The sequence below is a fragment of the Syzygium oleosum genome, unplaced genomic scaffold, assembly GCF_021117445.2.
Source record: "Syzygium oleosum isolate NSW1041296 unplaced genomic scaffold, Sole_v2.1 Sole_v2.09, whole genome shotgun sequence".
NCBI classification, from domain to species: Eukaryota; Viridiplantae; Streptophyta; class Magnoliopsida; order Myrtales; family Myrtaceae; genus Syzygium; species Syzygium oleosum.
Genome location: NW_026607493.1, coordinates 8,117,235 through 8,137,600, shown reverse-complemented (window position 1 = coordinate 8,137,600; position 20,366 = coordinate 8,117,235). Strand labels below are relative to the sequence as shown.

The 20,366-nt window shown below is 40.9% G+C and overlaps 3 protein-coding genes across 3 annotated transcripts; 2 read left to right on the top strand and 1 right to left on the bottom strand.

The window, feature by feature from the left end:
- Positions 1–5,897: 5,897 nt before the first annotated feature.
- LOC115667105 (jasmonate-induced oxygenase 4-like) lies at positions 5,898–9,021 on the top strand. Its single transcript, XM_030588719.2, has 3 exons — positions 5,898–6,506; positions 7,911–8,244; positions 8,342–9,021. Exons 1-3 carry the CDS (start codon positions 5,983–5,985, stop codon positions 8,606–8,608), a joined length of 1,125 nt encoding a protein of 374 aa, XP_030444579.1. The 5' UTR covers positions 5,898–5,982; the 3' UTR covers positions 8,609–9,021.
- A 5,214-nt stretch (positions 9,022–14,235) lies between these two features.
- Positions 14,236–16,140, bottom strand: LOC115663681 (vacuolar-sorting receptor 1-like). Its single transcript, XM_056314735.1, has 2 exons — positions 15,668–16,140; positions 14,236–14,552 (listed from the first exon to the last, which is right to left on the bottom strand). The coding sequence occupies exons 1-2, from the start codon at positions 15,960–15,962 to the stop codon at positions 14,236–14,238; spliced, it is 612 nt and encodes a 203-aa protein (XP_056170710.1). The 5' UTR covers positions 15,963–16,140.
- Positions 16,141–18,631: 2,491 nt separating this feature from the next.
- LOC115663680 (rhodanese-like domain-containing protein 10) lies at positions 18,632–19,867 on the top strand. The gene is made up of 2 exons (XM_056314316.1): positions 18,632–19,201; positions 19,577–19,867. The coding sequence occupies exons 1-2, from the start codon at positions 18,714–18,716 to the stop codon at positions 19,773–19,775; spliced, it is 687 nt and encodes a 228-aa protein (XP_056170291.1). The 5' UTR covers positions 18,632–18,713; the 3' UTR covers positions 19,776–19,867.
- The last annotated feature ends 499 nt before the right edge of the window (positions 19,868–20,366 follow it).

Below are 20,366 nucleotides of genomic sequence, written 5' to 3'. Positions count from 1 at the left end.
TTTATTTATTTCTATATTTTTTTATATTTTTTTTCTTTCAACTATATAATATATATTTTGTATATGTGTGTGTGTATATATTTAGTATCAAATTTATTACATATTTTAGGTATATTGGTGTAGTGGCATAGTCTATTATATAATAAGGGTGCGTTCGTTTCGCGAAAAATGAGCGATTTGGAAAGTATTTTACTAAAAATGATTGCTTATATCGTTTAGAAAAATTAGTCAACGGAAAATATTCTCATCAACGATAACAATCTATGGTTAACTATTTTTGTGGACGATGAAAAAAAAATTCATTCATTTATTTCTATAAGCGATACAGGCGATTATTTTTCGCAAAATGTTTTTCAAAATCACTCATTTTCCGCAAAACAAACGCACCTTAAAATTTTTGTTAAGGAATGATAGAAGGGAATAAAAAAATAAAGTAAATAATGATGAAGTAGAAGAACCTATAATCCTTACCAAAAAAAAACGTAGAAGAACCTATATTTTAAATTAACAAACTCAAACTTGAAAATGATCTTTCTAATTCTCGAAAAATGAGAGGCAATAAGATTTCTAAAAAAAAAAATCTGTATCTTTGGTTCACGTTGAAGCTTCGCGATTCCTCCGTAATTATTAAGTTCACTTCAAAACTCCATGGAAACAGCGAGAGAATTGAAACTACTTCTCTTCTGTAGCTCTCTAGTTCACGTCAAAAGTCCATAAAAGCAGCAAGAGAGTCGAAGCTCCTTTTTCTCCGTAGCTGTGGTTCACGTGGAAGTTTCATGAAAGTGGCAAGATAGGCGAAGCTCAAAACTTTTAAGAATTGCGAAGGAAAATGATAATGTTTTTTTTCTATTACTAGATTTGGCATTTGATGGTTAATCTACCTCATTGACGTTGTTGTAATCTGTTTACATATCTTGTCATAGTCTCTGGGATACTTCAATATGCTCCTTTGCTATTTAAAATTTAGATAGTACAATAATCATGGATTGAATGATGGTAATTCCCTCCGTTTATGCATTTATAGTTTCTTTAGCAGTAAATCATGAGAGTTTTCTTACAATCACCCTCTGTATATTTTCAGGTTCATTTACACTCATATGTCATCTATACCAAATAATGGACAAAATAGGGTATGAAAATATCCGGTTTTATTACTGCGATTTTCTAAACAATGGATATGATATTACAAAATCTCTAAATTTTATATCTTATCATATCCAATCCCATCTTGACTATAAATGTAGACGACCAAACACAACCTAAGTATTAATTTACTCAACCAATTCTTTATGCTCGTAATAGTAACTTATGCTCATCACACGAATTTTTGACATTCCAATGCATTAATGAAATTGGACCCGGTTTTTGCAGCATGTCGTGCTCATTGTTTATTTTGGTTAAATTAGCTAATTCTTTTGATGCATAGATTCCTTATTTAGATTTTCTTATATTACAAAAAAAAAAAAGTACCCGCATCCCGCAGGGCACTTGTTAAAAAGCCATTTAAAAAAAGCTTAGAGTTTGCTAATAAATTGTTTTCTAGTGTTATATGTAATCAACGTTCTAAAAATTACGACAGTCTCTCTTAAGAAAACTTAAGACGCTCTCCAGGGTAATCGTTTATAAGATTTTTTTTTCCCTTTTTACCTGTAATTTTGGGGCTGTATATTACTATGGATAGCTAATTGAGATACACGATATCCATGTTTCAGATTTTATAGTGTCGAAGTTATTGCTAAATGTCTAGAATTCATGAGTGCCAAAATATATTCCATTGATGTACATGAGAAATCGGTGGAGTGTTTCCATTACAACACAATGCAGAAGGAAAATGACACCATTAGTGTCATAACTTTAGTTTGACGCTAACTTGAATGTGATCACTTTTCAATCAATACTATAACATTCATACAATGTTCACTAGAGTGCTACAACTTTTCAACCGATCATTTGAGTGCACTTGTGATAAATGTTTTTAAAAGCATTTGTACAATGCCATTTAGTTGAATTCAATTATTATACTCCTAAGAGAAAGATACTACTAGAACAACTCTTGGACTTTATGACGTAAACGCTCACATATGATTTTTAGCTATTCCTTAAAGTACAGTATTTTGTGCACTCAAGCCAATCACAACATAAATATTATTATGGGAAAAATTTTCAAAAGGTTTAAAAGTTATTGCACTTTTTTCAATTCAATTTTAAACCTTTTAATTGTGTTAATTGAGTCATAAATCATTTTTCACATTTTGCCAAGTGAGTCCATCTAACAAATTTTGCCGGAAATTGTTGACGTGGACGTCGGCCATACCACGTGGCCTGGCCAGCAACCGGCTTTGATGTTGACAATTTTTAAATATATTATAATATTTTTTTGAATTTTTTATTTTTCCCCTTTTTCTTTTCCTCTCTTTTCCTTCTTTACTTTTTTTCCCCTTTCCTTTCCTCTTCTTTTTTCTTTTTTTCCCTCCGTTGGCCATCACTAGGCCTAGTCGATGGTTCGCGAGGGTCCTGATTCCGGCATTGGGGACGTTTGGCAATGGCTGGGAGAGGGAAAAAGAAAAAAAAAGAAGTAAAGAAATAATATGAGTCATCGGGAACTGAGATGGCCGGTAACGTTTTTTTACCGATATTTTTTTATACACTTATCAACTGTTTCAGGAATTTATCAGCACAAAAAGAAAAAATCCATTTATGTTTGGAAATGAAATAGTTGAACCGTCTGTGGATTTGAGGAGAAGATACGACCTACATTTATTGCTAGCTTCTTTGTTGTGTTTAATGGCGACCCAAAGATTGTATAGGTGATCCTCCTCCTACGGTTCACAAAGACGCTCGAACGGGTTAGTACAAAATTTTTTGTATGCTACAAATAAATGCCGAGTCAGCATATGAGTTCATTAGATAGGATTAGATAGGACAAAACCAATCCTACTAATACGATTGAAATAAGTATTTTTTTCCGAGCCAGTTAGGTTTATTTCCTAATAATGAGATATTCCTAACTCCACCAAATCACAAAGCATTCATTGTCTCTTTCTCTCGGTTTATGGCCACGTGATAGAAATGATAGGCACAAAGATAGCGGCCCTCATAAAGCGGGACTCCGGTTATGTCGGCAGGCTGATACACCCATCGATCCTTCATATCCCACAAAACTGGCAAACTGGCAAGTGGGAATCACACAAACGAAGCTTTCCAGCTGCTCAGCCGACATGCCATCGATCGAGCCTCGTGTTTCGGTTTTTGCTAATGAAGGGAAGACGGTGGCTACATCGGCATGGGGCCATGTAGTCCCACCCACATTAAAAAAGAAAAGAGAGAGTTTTGAGTGACCCCATTCCACAACCATCGACACTGAACTGACGAAACCCAACATTGATTCCACCCAATTCTCGTTCCATCCCCCCAAGGCAATAACAATAGGCACATGTTGCAAATGTCCCGTCAAGGGCTATGCGAGGGTCTGCAAGAGAAATGACACGTGTGACCGCTATCGTAGCCCAATTTGAGCCGGTGGCCAATCGCATAATGCCATGGAGAGGGGCAAAACGAGCTATGTAGCCTTGCCAAACCTCATGTTAGCCAACTTAATGTCATGGAGAGAGGCAAAACGAGCTAATGTAGCCTTGCCAAACCTCATGTTACGCCGCCCCCCCCCCCCCCATGTTATTCACGAATCCAGATGGTATTTGCCAAAAGCAAAAAATAAACGGAACATAAAATATTTAGACACCGAATTCACGTCATTCGATTGATGGGAATTACTCTATTGGGAGGGCAACATAAGATTTCAATATCTGAGTTTCCTTTACAGGCTCAAACTCAAGATATATATTTAATAGATGTTATCACTTAGAGTGGAGGCAGAATTGAAACTTTCTTATAATGTTGATCAAGGGCCCGTCAAATCGAAGACCTTAAGAGTGAACTTATCGATATTCATGTTTTAAAAGTTTCACTGTCTTCATTGTTAGGATCATATTTTCGTCCAACGCATAATATCAATAGTTTTCATGATCCTGACAAGCATGCCTACATCTACAAGAGAGACGAGATTCTATTAGAAAACAAATTTCAAGTAACTTCCATAATGAACAATGGCAAAACCTCATCGCAGGGTTTATTCACTGTTGGCGAAGTGGGGAAGTAGCTTTGTCCTTCTGCTTCCAAGAAATGTTCCACTCTCTACTAGGGGTGAGCATCGGTCTTGGATCAACCCTAGACCGGCCAACTCGGCTGGTCCTGGTCCGGTTCCTAGGGGAGTGGGCCGATCCTTGGTCTTGGGAACCTTGGAACCAACACTGTGCGGATTGGTCTCTGGTTCTGGGGCTTGAGGATTGGTCCAACCCATACCAACCTCTCTCTCTCTCTCTCTCTCTCTCTCTCTCTCTCTCTCTCTCTCTCTCTCTCTCTCTCTCTCTCTCTCTCTCTCTCTCTCTCTATATATATATATATATATATATATATATATATATATCTTGTCTAAGCCCTAGGCCCCTCCTCTTCTGGGCTGTTGACTTATAGTGGTGATGAAGGTGGTGACTTTGTATGGAAGAATTAGAGGGACTTAACAGCGTGAGTTTTTCGTAACGGATGTCGTATTTGTGCTTTTCTTTCTTGGGGCTTGGGGTAAGAGTAAAGATGACTGAGGAGTTTATTGGGGGGGGGGGGGGGGTGTTTAGTTAAGGACGAGATTGATTTCCCTTCGATAAGATGGATGCAAATAATAAATGATGAAAATAGCATAGCATCTAGGCTGTTTAAAATAAAAACCCCGTTGCCTTCCTTCGCTAGATCTCTCACCTCTCCTTGCTTGCCACATGAACACAGCTCGGCTGGTGACATCGCTCACCTCTCTTGGCTTGCCTCACGAACGCAGCTCGCTCGCCTCTGTTCCCTCGCCCCACAAACGCAGCCTAGCTGGTGAGTTCCCAATTTGTGCTTGAGTTGAGAGCTTCAAGCTCATGTGAGTTCTCGATTTGTGCCTGGTATTTATTTTTTCCCAATTTGTGCTTGATCTGAGAGCTTTAAGCTCGTCAGCCTCTTTTTTGGTGATGATAATGCTTCTTGATCTACGGAGTAAAGTCCATTTGGTGATAATGCTCGTGAGAAATCTTGCTTTTTGTGCTTTTTGAACCTCGAATAGTCCGTATGATGATATGCTATTTGTGTGCTTTTCCTTGAATTTGATAGTGAATTTCTTTTCTTTAATATTTGCAGGTGTTAAATCATGTCTTGACTTTGCTCTATTAGTCATTCATTTAACTAGATAATTGTGATTTTCGATCCCAAGCTCAACAGGGCCGGTCTCTAGTCCCAAAAATTTGGAACCAACACTATGAGGGTTACTCTTTGAGTTAGGTGCTGGATTGGCTCAATCCAAACCATGCTCACCTCTACTCGCTACCGACGGAAGCTGCTCAATGCCTTACCACCTCTATTAGTTGTGGCTTCCGATCCATGACATAGTTAATGACTCCTCTTGAAAAAGCAGGAACCCTAATTCTTTCCTAAATTAAGAACCCCTAATCTTTTAACCCTAAGTCTGAACGGCAACGTCTCTCTTTCTCTCTCCTGAAGCATTTGTTCTAGTTCAGGAAAAAGAACGTGGTCTCCTGCCCAACAGCGCACGTCAGCAAGGCCGTGGAGGTGCACAGTGCATGCTGGATGACTTGTCAGCACTTCAACGTATAAAGTGGACGATAGTTTAATGAGGGCTAGTCTTGGATCGCGATCGAAATTAACATCAGGTGCAGTTCTTTTCCGCACATTTGAAAAAAAAAAAAGTTTGTCCCTCATTTTCCACGTGGCGAGTAAACACATGAACCTCTTCAATTTCTTCACGGCGCCACAATTGTTATTCCGCTCTTATATATTCAACACCCACCTCACTCCACTTCTCCACACACAGACACTGCTCTTTTCTTCGTAAAAGGCCACTAATTCCCTCTCTCTCCCTGTCTCCCGAAGACAAGAATGATGACCAGCAGCTTGCAGAGTTGGCCCGAGCCGATCGTCCGGGTCCAAGCCTTATCGGAGAGTGGCATCGCACGGATCCCAGAGCGCTACGTGAAGCCGCCCTCCGAGCGGCCCTCGCCGGTTCCTAACTTCACCCCTCGAGATCATGACCACACCCATGACAGCATAAATATACCCGTTATCGACCTCGCCGGCATAATGTCAAGCGGCGACGGGTCCACCCTCCTCCTCGAACGCATCTCTTACGTGTGCCGGGAGTGGGGGTTCTTCCAGGTGGTGAACCACGGGGTGAGCGTTGAGCTGATGGGGGCGGCGAGGGAGGTGTGGAGGGAGTTCTTCGGGCTGCCGGTGGAGGTGAAGCAGGAGTACGCGAACAACCCGAGCACGTACGAAGGGTACGGGAGTCGGATTGGGGTGGAGAGGGGGGCCACGCTCGATTGGTGCGACTATTTTTTTCTTCACTACTTGCCTCGCTCGGTTAGGAACCCCAGCAAATGGCCTGCACTCCCACTCTCGTGCAGGTTTTCCTCTTGCTATGTTCATGGCTTTCTTGGTTCTCATAAATTGATAATTTTCTCTTGGCTTCTTACATAGTCTGTGCACAATACTAGGTATATCAAGATTGATATGCTAAATTCAATATATTGAGTGATAAGTAAGAGTTTTATGGGATATTGGTCATAACTCATTCACAGGTTTAATACAATATACCATAATTTGAAATACAATATCACACATCATTCAATAATATATCAATTTTAACATGACAGTTCTTAAATTTTAATATACATAACGATAGTCTCCTTTCTAATTGGTAATTGAGCAAGAACTTTATCGTTCAAACAAGAACGAAACCAAAGTACAGATCATGTGTCGACTATTACGTATTATCTAACATTGGGTCGCTTTTTATGCTCATCCATAGGTTTTTATTATTGACTAGATGACTTAGTGTTGACGGGTCGGCTTTTCTTTGAAACCCCACCCGGTCCGACCAACTCGGGTTTAGGTTCTTCTTATCCGACCTGAAAATCGAATCGAAAGAAATTCCACACCGAAAGTCCTGTTTAGTCTTATATTGTGTAATCATGGTACTATACCATAACGATTGCTTGTGAACTTAATGCTTAAAACCGGCCATGTTCTTCAAGTTTCATGTATTATCTAGGGAAAGCGGTGCACTAGTGTGACTGGAATCTCTTCTCCTTCATGGAGAATCGTCACAAATTGCCCATATCTTTTTTGAAAAGCTATCAGCCGCCCCCAAGATCAGCCTGATCGCAACGGTTTATATGCATTGATCTCACATGATTTGAGTGCAGGCAATCCTTGCTCGTATTTTTTAGCCCGAAAATCTTGAAGACGCAACTTCTCTGTCTGCCCCGGCAGGGACGACTGGAGGACGTGGACTTCATATCATATCCACCTAAAAGACATCTAAACGGCGCCGACATATCCTCGAATCAAACTGCCCATTCCTTGTCGGCAGGTCGCCGGCCTCGTTAATATCGTTTAACATAATATAATGACTTAGCTTCTTAAGCAGCATTATAATACGACAAATTAAACCTCCATTCCGATCAGAGAGGACACAGATTGATAAGCACGGACCGAATGGTATAAAAACCAGGGTTTGTTGACATTTTTAGTATGATTCATTTATTAAAGTACTTTCTTATTAAGTATATCATGTCACCTATGGATGAATGATGTATCGATGTCATTTCTCATTAGAAGACGGTATTTGTAAAATTGTGTGGGATCATAACCAATGCTTTGATATCATGCGAGATGTATATAGAACATAGTCAGCTGTTCTAAAAGTTTAAACTGTTAGAGAATGCTTTGATTGAATATTTACATATTATGGGAAGTACGACAAAATGGGTACAGATTTAATAGGTACTGTGGCTGATTCTATGCAGAGAGCTGATATCAGAATATGGGAAGGAAGTGACGGAGCTGTGCAAAAGGTTGTTGAGCCTACTATCGAGAAGCTTGGGATTGGAAGGAGACCACTTGGAGAGAGCATTTGAAGGAGGGGAGGAGCTTGGGGCATGCCTGAGGGCCAACTTCTACCCAAAGTGCCCTCAGCCTGACCTCGCTCTCGGCCTCTCTGCCCATTCCGACCCGGGCTCCATGACCATTCTCCTCCCCGACCCACACGTGGCGGGTCTTCAGGTGCGACAAGGAGAACACTGGGTCACGGTCAAGCCCATCCCTAATGCTTTCATCGTCAACCTGGGTGACCAGATGCAGGTGCATCAGCTCCCTCTCTATATGATTATGAACATTTTGCATATTTACCAGGATTCAGCAAGTGCTAACTCTCTTTGCTTCTGCGTGAACATTTCAGGTGGTGACAAATGCAATTTACAGGAGCGTGGAGCATAGGGTGATTGTGAATTCGGCGAAAGAGCGAGTCTCGCTGGCATTCTTTTACAACCCTAAGATCGACCTACTGATTCAACCCGCCAAGGAGCTCGTCACCGAGGACCGGCCTGCCCTCTACTCTCCGATGACTTATGAGGAGTACAGAACTTACATCAGAACAAAAGGTCCTCGTGGCAAGTCGCAACTCGAATCTCTAATACGATTACCCACCAAAAAATTGACACAATAAACTTCTGTGGCTCAATCAATGGAAACCTTAGAGGAGCACTTCTGCCATCTCGCAGCCATCAGTGTATGTGAAGTTCAGCATTGCCGCTACTGTTGATTTTAAGTCCTGAATGTCAAGTTATGTGCATATGTTTTAGCAGTGTGTAACGGGTTCTTCATAAGATGGATGATGTTAGAGAAAACTGTCTTGAATAGGCTACTTCTGTTATAATCAATCAGTTATTTCAGGTTCTCGTGACTCGTGAGGAATGTAGAACTCGACATCCTCAGTTATGTATGCAGTATGTTCTCCGTAGTTTTACACTATGGTTGGCAGTATAAAGATATACGCATGTATACGGTAATAGAATATGTTTTAAAGTCTTTTGTAACAATTTAAACTTATAGAACGAGCAGTATATATATTTCACGCAACTATCTTCAATGTGACATTGGAGTTAACTGTCTCCAAATTCAATTTTGCATTCATGTTCCCGACATTATATTTCAGAAAATACCTTTATAGATATTTTCACCACACTCAAATAAAATTGCAATCTTGACCCACCACTCGCATGCACACAAACTCGAAGTTAATTCTCTTGGTACTTTACATGTGATATGAACCATTCGTTTTGAAATTATGTATGATTCCGAAATTGTCTTTCTCTGAAATCGATGGTTGTGATTTGTTGTAAAATAATGCGAAAGCTAACCAAAATCTTACAATTAAATCGATGCGAAAGAGAACCAGAGAAATAAACGAGGAACAATAAAGGACACTAATGATTTACGTGTTTCGGTCCAAGCATCGATATCTACATTCACGGAGAAAGCCAGCAACACATAATCCACTATAATCGAATAATCAAAGTGTACAATCGCTCACACGCTCGAGTGTTTCCCACACCTAGATTATGTCCAAACCCAAAGTGTTCACAAATAAATCAATTAATTGAATAAAAAACTCATAACACAAAATCACTAGGTGTCCAAGCCCACTTCGTTGTCCGTATGAAAAAGCTTCGCCTTTGTCTTCTTCAAGCTGTTCCTTTTGTGAACGGCTCGTCTACCAAGAGTCACTACGCTTGTGCTCTCTACCGAAGTAACTCTAAGAAACCTCCACTAATGCGGCTTTAAAGATCAAGAAAATAGTACACAGGCCTGTCTCTCCACGTCATCCACCCACCACTCCATTCATCGAGCGACACGTGTCCATAGTGGGCCCCACGTTTCACTTTTATTCTCTCCCTCTGTGACTCTCTCGATCATCCCCGGTACTACCTCTCTCCTCTCCTCTGCTCTGTTATCTCTCTCTCTCCTAACCGAGAATCCAAGAAAGACAAAATAAGGATCCTAAGTATACGAAGGCCCGTTTGGTTCAGCTTTGGGAAAAGGCTTTCGGCCTCGAAAACCCCTTCCCAAAATGCTGAACCGTTTGGTTCGGCTTTCCGAATTCGGAAAGCCGAAAGCCAGCATTTGAAATGCCATTGGAATGCTAAATCTTATTTTTCCTTCCCAAATTGCCCTCATTCAAATTTCAATTTTCCGGTTGTGCCCTGTCACTGTTCATCTTCTTCACGTGGCCGGCGAGGGTGGCCGGCGAAGGGCCGGCGAAGGCCCGGCGAGGGGCCGGCGAGGTCACCTGACCTAGGCGACGGCCGCCTGGGGTCGGGCGACCGCCCAGGCGCCGTCGCTTGGGTCGGCGGTCACCTAGAGTCGCGCGACCCAGGCGGCGCTCGCCTTAAGAAGCCCCATATTTTCCCTTTAGTTTACTTTTTCTCTAACTACTCCCTGGGCCCTACTTGTTTTCTTTTTGTGCGGCTCCAAGAAGCCAAAGAAAAGATGTCCACGTCCACTTCCTGGTCAAATAATCAAACTTGGACAAATTTGAATGGACTTACATCCGTAAAAAGCAACATCAAATTTGAACTAATAAAATTCTTCCAACAGAGGGGAAATTACCAAAAAAAAAATTTAAACTTATTGTAATTATGTCAATTCGATCTTAAATCTTTTTTTTTGTTATTAATTGAGTGATAAACTTTTTGCATTTGTGTCAATTCAGTTTATCCGGCCACTTTTTTGCCGGAAATTACCAACATAAACGCCGGCCGTTCTAAGTGACGCGGCCACGCTGACGTGGAATTTTATTTTTTCTTTTCTTTTTTCTTTCCTTTTCTTTCTCTTTCTTTTTTATTTTCTTCCTTATTCCTTTGGCCGGTCACCAAACCTTAACGACCAGCTAAAGGCGAGGGCCGGCGAGGCTGGGCGAGCCTCACCCTTGCCAGCCAGAGGAAGAAGGAAGAAAAGAAAAGGAAAGAGGAAGAAAAAAAAATCGAAAAAATATTGTTAAAAATTGTCTACATCAGCGCTAGCCATGTCAACGATTTCTTACCAAAATTGGTGGAATGGACTAAATTGACATAAATACAAAAGGTTTAGGACTCAATTGGCAAAAAAAAAAAATTAGGACTGAATTGACACAATTACAATAGATTTAAAACTTCTTTGGTAATTCTCCCTCCAACGAATATGGATTACGTACATAGCTCAAACTCGAAACATAATATAACATGATCACCTTCTTGCGATTGTAACAGGGGCTATTACTGGGGAAAAGTGCCAAAAAAGTCCTAAACCTTTTGCATTAGTGCCAATTTAGTCCTAAACCTTTTTTTGGTGCCAATTCAGTCCTAAACCTTTTGCATTGGTGCCAATTCAGTCATAAACCTTTTAAATTGGTGCCAATTCAGTCCTAAACCTTTTGTTTTTGTGCCAATTTAGTCCTTCCGGTCAATTTTGACTGGATTTTGCCGACGTGGACGCCTGCCGGCCGGCGGCCAGTCACCGGCGCTAACGTGGCGCCGACGTGGACAACTTTAATATTATTTTAATATTTTTTTGAATTTTTATTTTTTTCCTTTTTTTCTTTTTTTTTCCACTTTTTTTTTTGGTCTCTCCCTCCTCCCTCTGGCCGGCCACTGGCAAGGGCGAGCCTCGCCTTCGTCGGGCGAGGCTCGACCTCCCCAGATCCGGCAAGGTCAAGCCTCGCCCGACCATGGCAAGGCTCGAGCCCTCGCCGGAGGCCGCAGGTGAGGGCTCGAGCCTCGCCATGGTCGGGCGAGGCCCGACCTCGCCGGATGCTGCGAGGTCGAGCCTCGCCCGACCAAGGGCAAGGCTCGAGCCCTCGCCGGAGGCCGCGGCGAGGGCGAGCCTCGCCATGGTCGGGCGAGGCCCGACCTTGCCGGATCTGGCGAGGTCGAGCCTCGCCAGCGACCTCGCCGGATCCGGCGAGGTCGGGCCTCGCTCGACTAGGCGAGGCTCGAGCCTCGCCGGAGGCGCGGCGAGGTCGGGCCTCGCCCGACCATGGCGAGGCTCGCCCTCGCCGCGGCCTCCGACGAGGGCTCGAGCCTCGCCATGGTCGGGCGAGGCTCGACCTCGCCGGATCCGCGAGGTCAAGCCTCGTCGGATCTGGCAAGGTCAAGCCTCGCCCGCCTTTGGCCTCTGGCCCGTCGCCGATCGCCAGACCGGCGACCGGTCAAAGGGAGTAGGGAGAGACCAAAAAAAAAAAAGTGGAAAAAAAAAATAAAAAAAGGAAAAAAAATAAAAATTCAAAAAAATATTAAAATAATATTAAAGTTGTCCACGTCAGCGCCGGTGACCGGCTGGCAGGCGTCCACGTCGGCAAATTCCGGTCAAAATTGGTCGGAAGGACTAAATTGGCACAAAAACAAAAGGTTTAGGACTGAATTGGCACTAAAAAAAGGTTTAGGACTAAATTGGTACTAATGCAAAAGGTTTAGGACTTTTTTTGCACTTTTCCCGCTATTACTGTGACTTGTGTGGACTAGTAACGCTAATTAAATGAATGAGCAATGCTTTAATTTATTTTCTTTTAATCGGGGGCGGGAGAATATGAGATGTTGCATATCACCGGCCCATAGCATGAAAGCTGCTTCTCTCATGCATCCCACGCAGATTTTTTTTTCTTCGAAAAATCACAAATTTTAGGTAAAATTTATCTAAAGTGACTTGCAATTTATATGTGGTATTCAGTGGGTAAAGATGTAAATTAATGAAATAAGAGCAAAATCTCTCAAACCAAAAACATGTTTTCTCATCCATAAAGTGTAAAACTAGATAGTTTTGGATTTTCTTCGTCTAATTAGATGCAAATATCTCGTCTACTTATTTTCTTATTATTATTTTTTTTGGTCATGTACTTCTTTTCTTATTGCACATATAGAAAATGTTCCCTTTCGTCTAGCTAGTTTCAAATGGATTAAACTAGTAATATGTGGTATGATAACTATCTATATTTGATGTACACAGAATTGACTTAGAAGTTAAGACAAAATATTTTTAGCTTATATGAAAGATGCAAATCAATTAATGAAATCAATCTATATTTGTCATTGTCTTGGTAAAGTGTTCAATTAATATTATATTCTCTTAGATCTTTTCTTATATGTATCAACAATTATATAATAATCTCTTTCTTCGTACTATTTTTCTTGTAAAAAATCGTGATTATTTTCATTGGCATAATCTACGGGCCTCTTTGGTAATCTACATTTACATAAGTATGGATAAAGTCAAGGCAACATATATGAATATTTTGGTGGAAAAGATTATGCTAAAAGATAAATTTCAAAATTTAGTATTATTGTAATCGGGAGTCATCAAGAAAAAGGTATTTCTCTTTATGCAAGTGCTTGTTTGAGTTCATATAAAAAAATTCAAGAACAAGAATTAACGAAATTTTAAATTGAGCTTTTTTGTTTTCTATAGACTTCGCAATGACATACACTTTATAGTGTGAATGTTTGTCAAAACTCTCACGTGAAAATTGGGTACTATCGGAGTGAATTTTTTTGGTTGTTCCAGGACTCGGTCACAACCATCAATTTTAAAGAAAGACAACATTGGAATCACACAAAAGATTGTAAGTTGTCTGCAGAAAAAACTGAAGCAAGAGGCTGCATTGGAGGATGTTCTTCTGGCAATGGAGCAGCAGGGAAGAAGGTTTGTGCGGAAATTGATTCAGCCTGTGCCCATAAAAGACCTCATCCATGGAGCCGGGCAGTGCAACTGGAAGCTTGCGAGGCTCATCGAAGACATTAAGAATTCATTTTGAAGATTATAATTTCGTTTTTTCTTTACAGGAAGCAACACTTGGTCGCTTTGCATGTTCAACAGAAGAGGAGTCCGTGTGATTGTGATGTCACCTCCCATATGCTTTGTTGGATGAAGGTAAAATTCTCTCACTCACGTGTAGGTTGGACTTTGTTCTAAGCCTAAAGCGCAGGAATATGTAATTGTGAGAAGACAAATAGGGGCTTGAAAAGATTTGAATTCTAGATCTCTTGCTCATCGTACTCCTCTCCCTTTCTCTTTCCTTCTTGATTCCTTCTGCTCCCAACTTTCCCTCAAGATGAAGCATTATTTCCAATCTTGAATCTCGTTCAATCAAATCAATCCCCAAACAGCTTCTCCTATGAAACTTGCCTACGCACTTCAACTTGTAATAAACACGCATTTTATTTCCAATGTCTCAAGATTAAAGAGATATATTTCTCACCGTCAGCCATACTTAGATAAAGAAGTAGTTACATCGAACTTAGCTTTGCCTCACTTAGATAACTCTTACTTTCTCGCTCTTTCATCAATTACGTCCATGTCTTCTCCAAGGTTCTGTACGAGATCACTGTGTGGAAGAGCTCCGGTCCAATCCAGAGTCACATTAACCTTTCGGCCATCAGACAATTCCCTCTTCATGTCATCTCCCAAAGCTTTCATGATGAATGCTGATGGGATGACGATCTCCTGAATATACTCAGAACCAGGATAATATTCTTCAGGAAAGTCCATGTTGAAAAATTGCTCGCATCTGTCGTCAGCGATGAGAATGGCGGCCACTCCGGCGTTCTGCGCGTTCCATGCCTTCAGTGAGAAGAAGCAATCTGCCAACAATAGCTAACTCAGTCGTGAGTTTGGGGGGGGCAGAAATAATGTATCATGAATGTGTTTGTTCTTTTTTTTTGGGTCGAAAAATGTGTTTGTTCTTTGACCTGCAGAAAAATTGCATCGGTGGTCTATAAACTTGTATATCTTTAGAATATATTAGTCCTTAATGTTTAAAAACTGAATAGTTGCTCTTTCATAGCTGTACTCAAATGTTTGGTTGCCTAAGAACTGAACCTGAAATTGGGGTTTCTAAAGAGATAGAAACTCTCAATCCTCTTTTTATATGATAAAGAACACTGTAACTCCCAGTTTAATAATAGAAAATAGGATTGTGTCAAAAAATACCACTAGCACTAGTTAAATATTCAAATAAAGAAAGTTCATCTTTTGATGATGGATTGTCTCTCTCGTATTATGTGTAATCAATGCATTGAAAATTAAAATGTTTCTTTAAGAGATATGATTAACAAGTGTCTCGAGAGCACTCGTTAACAAAATCCACACGAATATAATTAAAGCATTTGATCAGATCCAAGAATAGCCAAAATTCAATATTCATCATAATGTTCTCAACCATAAAATCATGTACCACGACCATCGAAAACACCATAACAAACAAACATTAAATCTTGATGTACTTCCCATCGAAGAAAGTAATTTAGGCAAAAGCACAATCGTATTTCAAATATGCACCAAAGTAGGTTCAAATTTTCAGTCATAATAATCCATGAGTAAGCCTTAACAATGATGCACCGAGGATGCCTTTGATTGATCCATGCACGAACAACCACACAAGAATCACTCAAATTGATATGGTACTTAGTGTCTTCTAGTGTATTACTTAAGAACTTATGAAAGTTAAAAGTTAGAGAGTGATAGAGAATTACCGGCATAATTAGATGCTAGACTAAGGAATCACATTGTTTCACGTAAAACTGTTTAATGGCTCCACCATCAAGAGATAATTGGAATCCTTGAACTTAATCTATGACTTCATGAAGATTGAGTCTGGCCATTTACTATCTCAAATCTCAATATGACCCTTTTGATATAGTCATATATAGCTCGTGATGATAATGATGATGATGATGATGATGAGGTTGCACGGTACCTCCTCGATCAGCAAGTAGAAAAGTAGGTGGTCCTCCGGAATTGGAATTGAAAGAGAGACCAAAGTCGCCAAAGCTCTTACATGCCTTGCGGTTGGATTTCGGATAAACTACGGTGCCAGCCATCGTTCCTCCAAGCTTTGGGACTCCAAAGCTTCCGATCGAACTGTCATAAAATCCTTTCATCGATTCTGGAGAAGTCACCTCCAATCTGTTCTTTGCCACTGTGAATCCTCCAAAACTAGACCCGCACAAGATGCACCAAACCCAGACCAAAATCTTCAGCTTTTCCCACATCTTGAATGACCACTTAATTTTCTCCGAATCAGGCTTTGGACAGATCAAGAAGAGGTAATGTATTTATCTGTTTCAACGGCTCATAAGTCCGAGAAGATTGCGACAAAATCAGAATGACATTATCGAGGTTAATCAGTAGATTCAGAGACTAGGATCTCTTAGCCATTAACAACATGGGAAATTCTGCAGAAAACAAAGATGACCGTTCATTGCAGGAATGCTTAAATGGATTTTAGTGCATGTACCATATAAAAATCACAACATCTGACACGTGGAATTCACGTTTCATCAGCTCATAAAGAGTCCGAGGGGATTCCGACAAAAATCGTATTGATTTTATCGAGGTAAATCATTTGACTCAGACTCGAGGAACTCTTTGGCTGTTAACGATATGGATTCTCCGGAGAAAACAAAGATGACCTTTCATTTGGGGGATGCTTGAATGGATTATGGGGCCCATGTACCATATAAAGTCGTAAGAGCTAATACGTGGAATGCACTTGATGGATGTAATATATTTGATCCATGTCATTCCTGATATAGATAAGTACTTCCCCACCCCTAAGATATATGCAACTCTTATTATGTTTAACATGAAAACATCAACTACTATCTAAGGCTCCGTATGTTTGATCGAAGATGAATGATTTTAAAAGTATGTTTTAAAAGATGATTACTCATATTACTTGCAATAATTAAATGAAGGGAACTTTTTTTCATTCTTGACAACAATTAATGTTTAAACCTTTTCGTGGACAATGAATATAGTTTTTATTCATTTATTTTTGTCAGGGACACAAGAAATCATTTTTAAGAAAATATTTTTTAAATAATTTATTTTTCGTAAAACAAACGGAGCCTAAGTAAAAAAATTTATTCGGACAATTGGCTCCATCCAGTGACTGAGCCAGTATTTTAGTGGTGGGTGCGAAATTTCGCGACATACTTGACTTAGAGGTTCAATTAATAAATATTGTGCAATAAATCAATGAGAAAAAATGAAATAATATTAAATATTTCTTTTTTTGACTGAGATAAATTGATAAAGAGTATTATTGAAATGATTTAGTTAGTGAAGTATTTTAAGTTTGCTTCTCAACTTATAAACGTACCAAAATCTAATTATCATATTCGCATTTCTCTTAAAATAAATAATCTAAATATAATGAAAGGCTTTGAGTTCTTAGTTGTATCAATTGTAAACGATCACCACGGGGGTTGCCCTCAGTGGCCACCCTTCTCACTTGAGAAAGGGGAACCGGGGCATAGAGATGAAAAGAAAAAAGTAAGCGATAAAAATAGTCAGAGATAGCATAGAGAAAATGACATGACCATTCAACATGAAATTTAAGCTTGGCTCAGTTAGATGAAGGAGAAAGGACAGTGTGCTAGAGTTCCCTTTAGAGGAGGATGCTGGTGCTGAGGAGGTGAAGAGACGCAGGGGGGGACAGTAATTGTGCCTTTCATTGAGGCTATGCACAGGTTATCAATGAAGAGACAGATAATTTAATGAGGAAAGACGAAAGAGAGGGAGCTGTTATCTGTAAAAGGAGGAAGGGGATGGAGGAGGGCAGAGAACAGGAGCATGGAATAAGGAGGAAACCTAATGGACTGAGTGAAAAATGGGCAAAAAATGATGGAGAAAGTCAGGAGGACGTTGGGGTACAACAATAGATGTTATGTCGATCCAATTGGACTGAGTGAAAAATTAGCTTTGTGATGGGATAATGAAGTTCAATTAGAGATAAAATGGGCATACCAGAACTCTGTTGATACCACAATTATAAGTGCAGATAGTGCTGTGTTCACGGGATTACTTGGGGTTCATGCTGAACCGGAAACATCAAGGAGACAGAGGCATTGGGAGAGTTTAAAGGCAATGGCTAGCGTTAATGTCCTTCCAACGTTATGCATGGGGGATTTTAAGACATGAGAGGGGTTGGAAGAGAAGAAGTGGGTCAGCTACGGCCTCAGAGGATGGTGGAGTTCCAAAAGATTATTTTTGAATATCGTATGTTCATATGGGCTTTCATGGGCAATGCTCCACCTGGTCCAATAAAAGAGATGAGAATAACAGGGTAAGGGAGATGTTGGATAGAGAGGATTAGCTACAGGTAGTTGGAAAAACCTTTGGCCCATCTCGCAGGCTTCTAATTTGCAGTGTTGCTGGCTCAGACCATTGCCCTCTGTTGTTAGATACTGCCTTCAGTGATGTTAAGGGGAAGAAGATCATCAAATTTGAAAGCATGTGGTTGAAAAGTTTCTATCAAAATTTCCCATAAAAAAGTTACCAAACGCAAGCCTTGGTTAATAATCCAAATATTTACTTGCCCCTTGTGTTAATAAAAATGCAGTAATGACCAATTTTCATTCCCAATTTATATTTCCATTCTGCCTTATCCCAATCAACCAAACGGGCCATTAAAAGGGAATTGGGCTCTCATTCCCATTCCAGTGGCCTCATTTCTGATAACCAAACGTGTCATTAAGGTTTAAGTTGGTCAATTGAGGATGTAAGAAAGCCTCAATCATGTCTTGAGCTCACGGTCCATGGATATCAGACATTGAAAATTATAATCAACCAGTCTCTCAAATTAATACCGTTTGTGTAATTTTTTTTTTTTAGAACGGCAATATATATTATATACTCGAGAAAACAAAACGTTGTCCTGGACGGGGCCTCGTAAACCTTGGCAACAAAACAATGTCATTGACAGTATCTTTCAGGATAAGAGAGAGAGAGAGAGAGAGATGGCTATTCGATGGAACCCCCTCTCGACAACGTGCAGTCTTCCCGGAACTCATGGACGGCGTGAATCATCACACTCGCAGCACTTCCTCGCCCCTCCAAGACGCGCCAATCCTCACCGTCCACTAACACCTAATGCAGTCCCGTCAAGCAACGCCCGGCAGCTCATCGAGTCCGGGGCCATCTGCCCCATACCGCCGAGGGAGGCGGCATCCGCCGTCGTGGACGGTGGCTTCGTGATGCTGGACATCAGGCCGGAGTGGGAGAGGGAGAAGGCACGCGTGGCCGGGTCGCTGCACGTGCCTCTCTTCGTGGAGGACAGGGACAACGGGCCCCTGACCCTGCTCAAGAAGTGGGTGCACTTCGGCTACATCGGGCTGTGGACGGGCCAGAACTTCACGACCCTGAACTCCGATTTCATCGAGCAAGTGGAGGAGGTGGTTCCTGATAAGGATGCTAGGATCCTGGTAGCGTGTGGCGAGGGACTCAGGTAAGGTAACTGGTGGCCCCAATCTGGTCTCACTTCATTACTTGTTTTTGGGGCTATGCTTGCACCTTATTTCAAAGCTTAAATATCTCTCTGCCTTTAGCGAACAACGATTAGGAGATACCTATTCAATATATGGTTGATGGGTGAACTTGGAATCAAACTTACCGGAGGCTGTTAGTTAAAATTATCACATGACCTGAGTTTAGACGGTATCCTCTCTTGCTTGCCATTTTGGTAATAGTACTCTTAGATGAAAGTCAGATCCTTGGATGCTGTCGCGTGAAAGAGAGCTTATAGGACACTGAGTCGGAGGTTGTTGATGATGGCAGTGCATCCTTGGATGCAGCAATATCATATTTTGTTGTTGCTCCACAGATCGATGATGGCAGCGTCGAAGCTCCACGATCATGGCTACCGGAACCTGGGATGGTTGGCCGGAGGATTCAATCGTTCCAAGGACAGTGATTTCCCAGATGTTGAAGGTGCCGAGAAGTTGCAGTATGCCACAATCGGAGGCGCGTCGTACTTCTTTCTTCAATTGCTCATTCTCTTGCAAGCTGTTGGGAAAGAATAGCTACTGAAGATTAGCTCTCCGCTTGTTCTCGAACCACATGTCTCTGTTACTTCCGCTGAATACTCGGAGAATAAAATGGAGAAAACCACAAATTCATGAATCACTCTTGATTATTCTTGTATTGGCAAAGGGATCCGCTGCCAAAATGAACTACAAGCGTCTATAAACGGTTACAAATGTCAAAGATGAAGGATGTTCACAAATTGCAATATGAACTCATCAGCAGTTCCCGAGAACACAAACGCGACATAATGAAGCCCTCGGGCTGTCGTTGTTCCGAGTAAATGGAAAGATTATTGTTCAGTTATTAGATGTAGCGCTAACACCTTAAAGTAAAAGATACTACAGAAATGGAAAGACTATTGTTCAGTTATTAGATGTAGAGTTAACACCTCAAAGTAAAAGATACTACCTAAGCATGAGACAGGACTAATGATATGTTTATCATTTGCAAGATGGGAATAATATCTAGCCAAGGCACGATCGGAAACCTCTTTCAGATGACATGACTTCTTCATAAATGAGTTCAGGGTAGGGGTGATCGATTCCCGAGCACTCCAGTCCCACCCCGAAATCGAGAACCGAACCCAA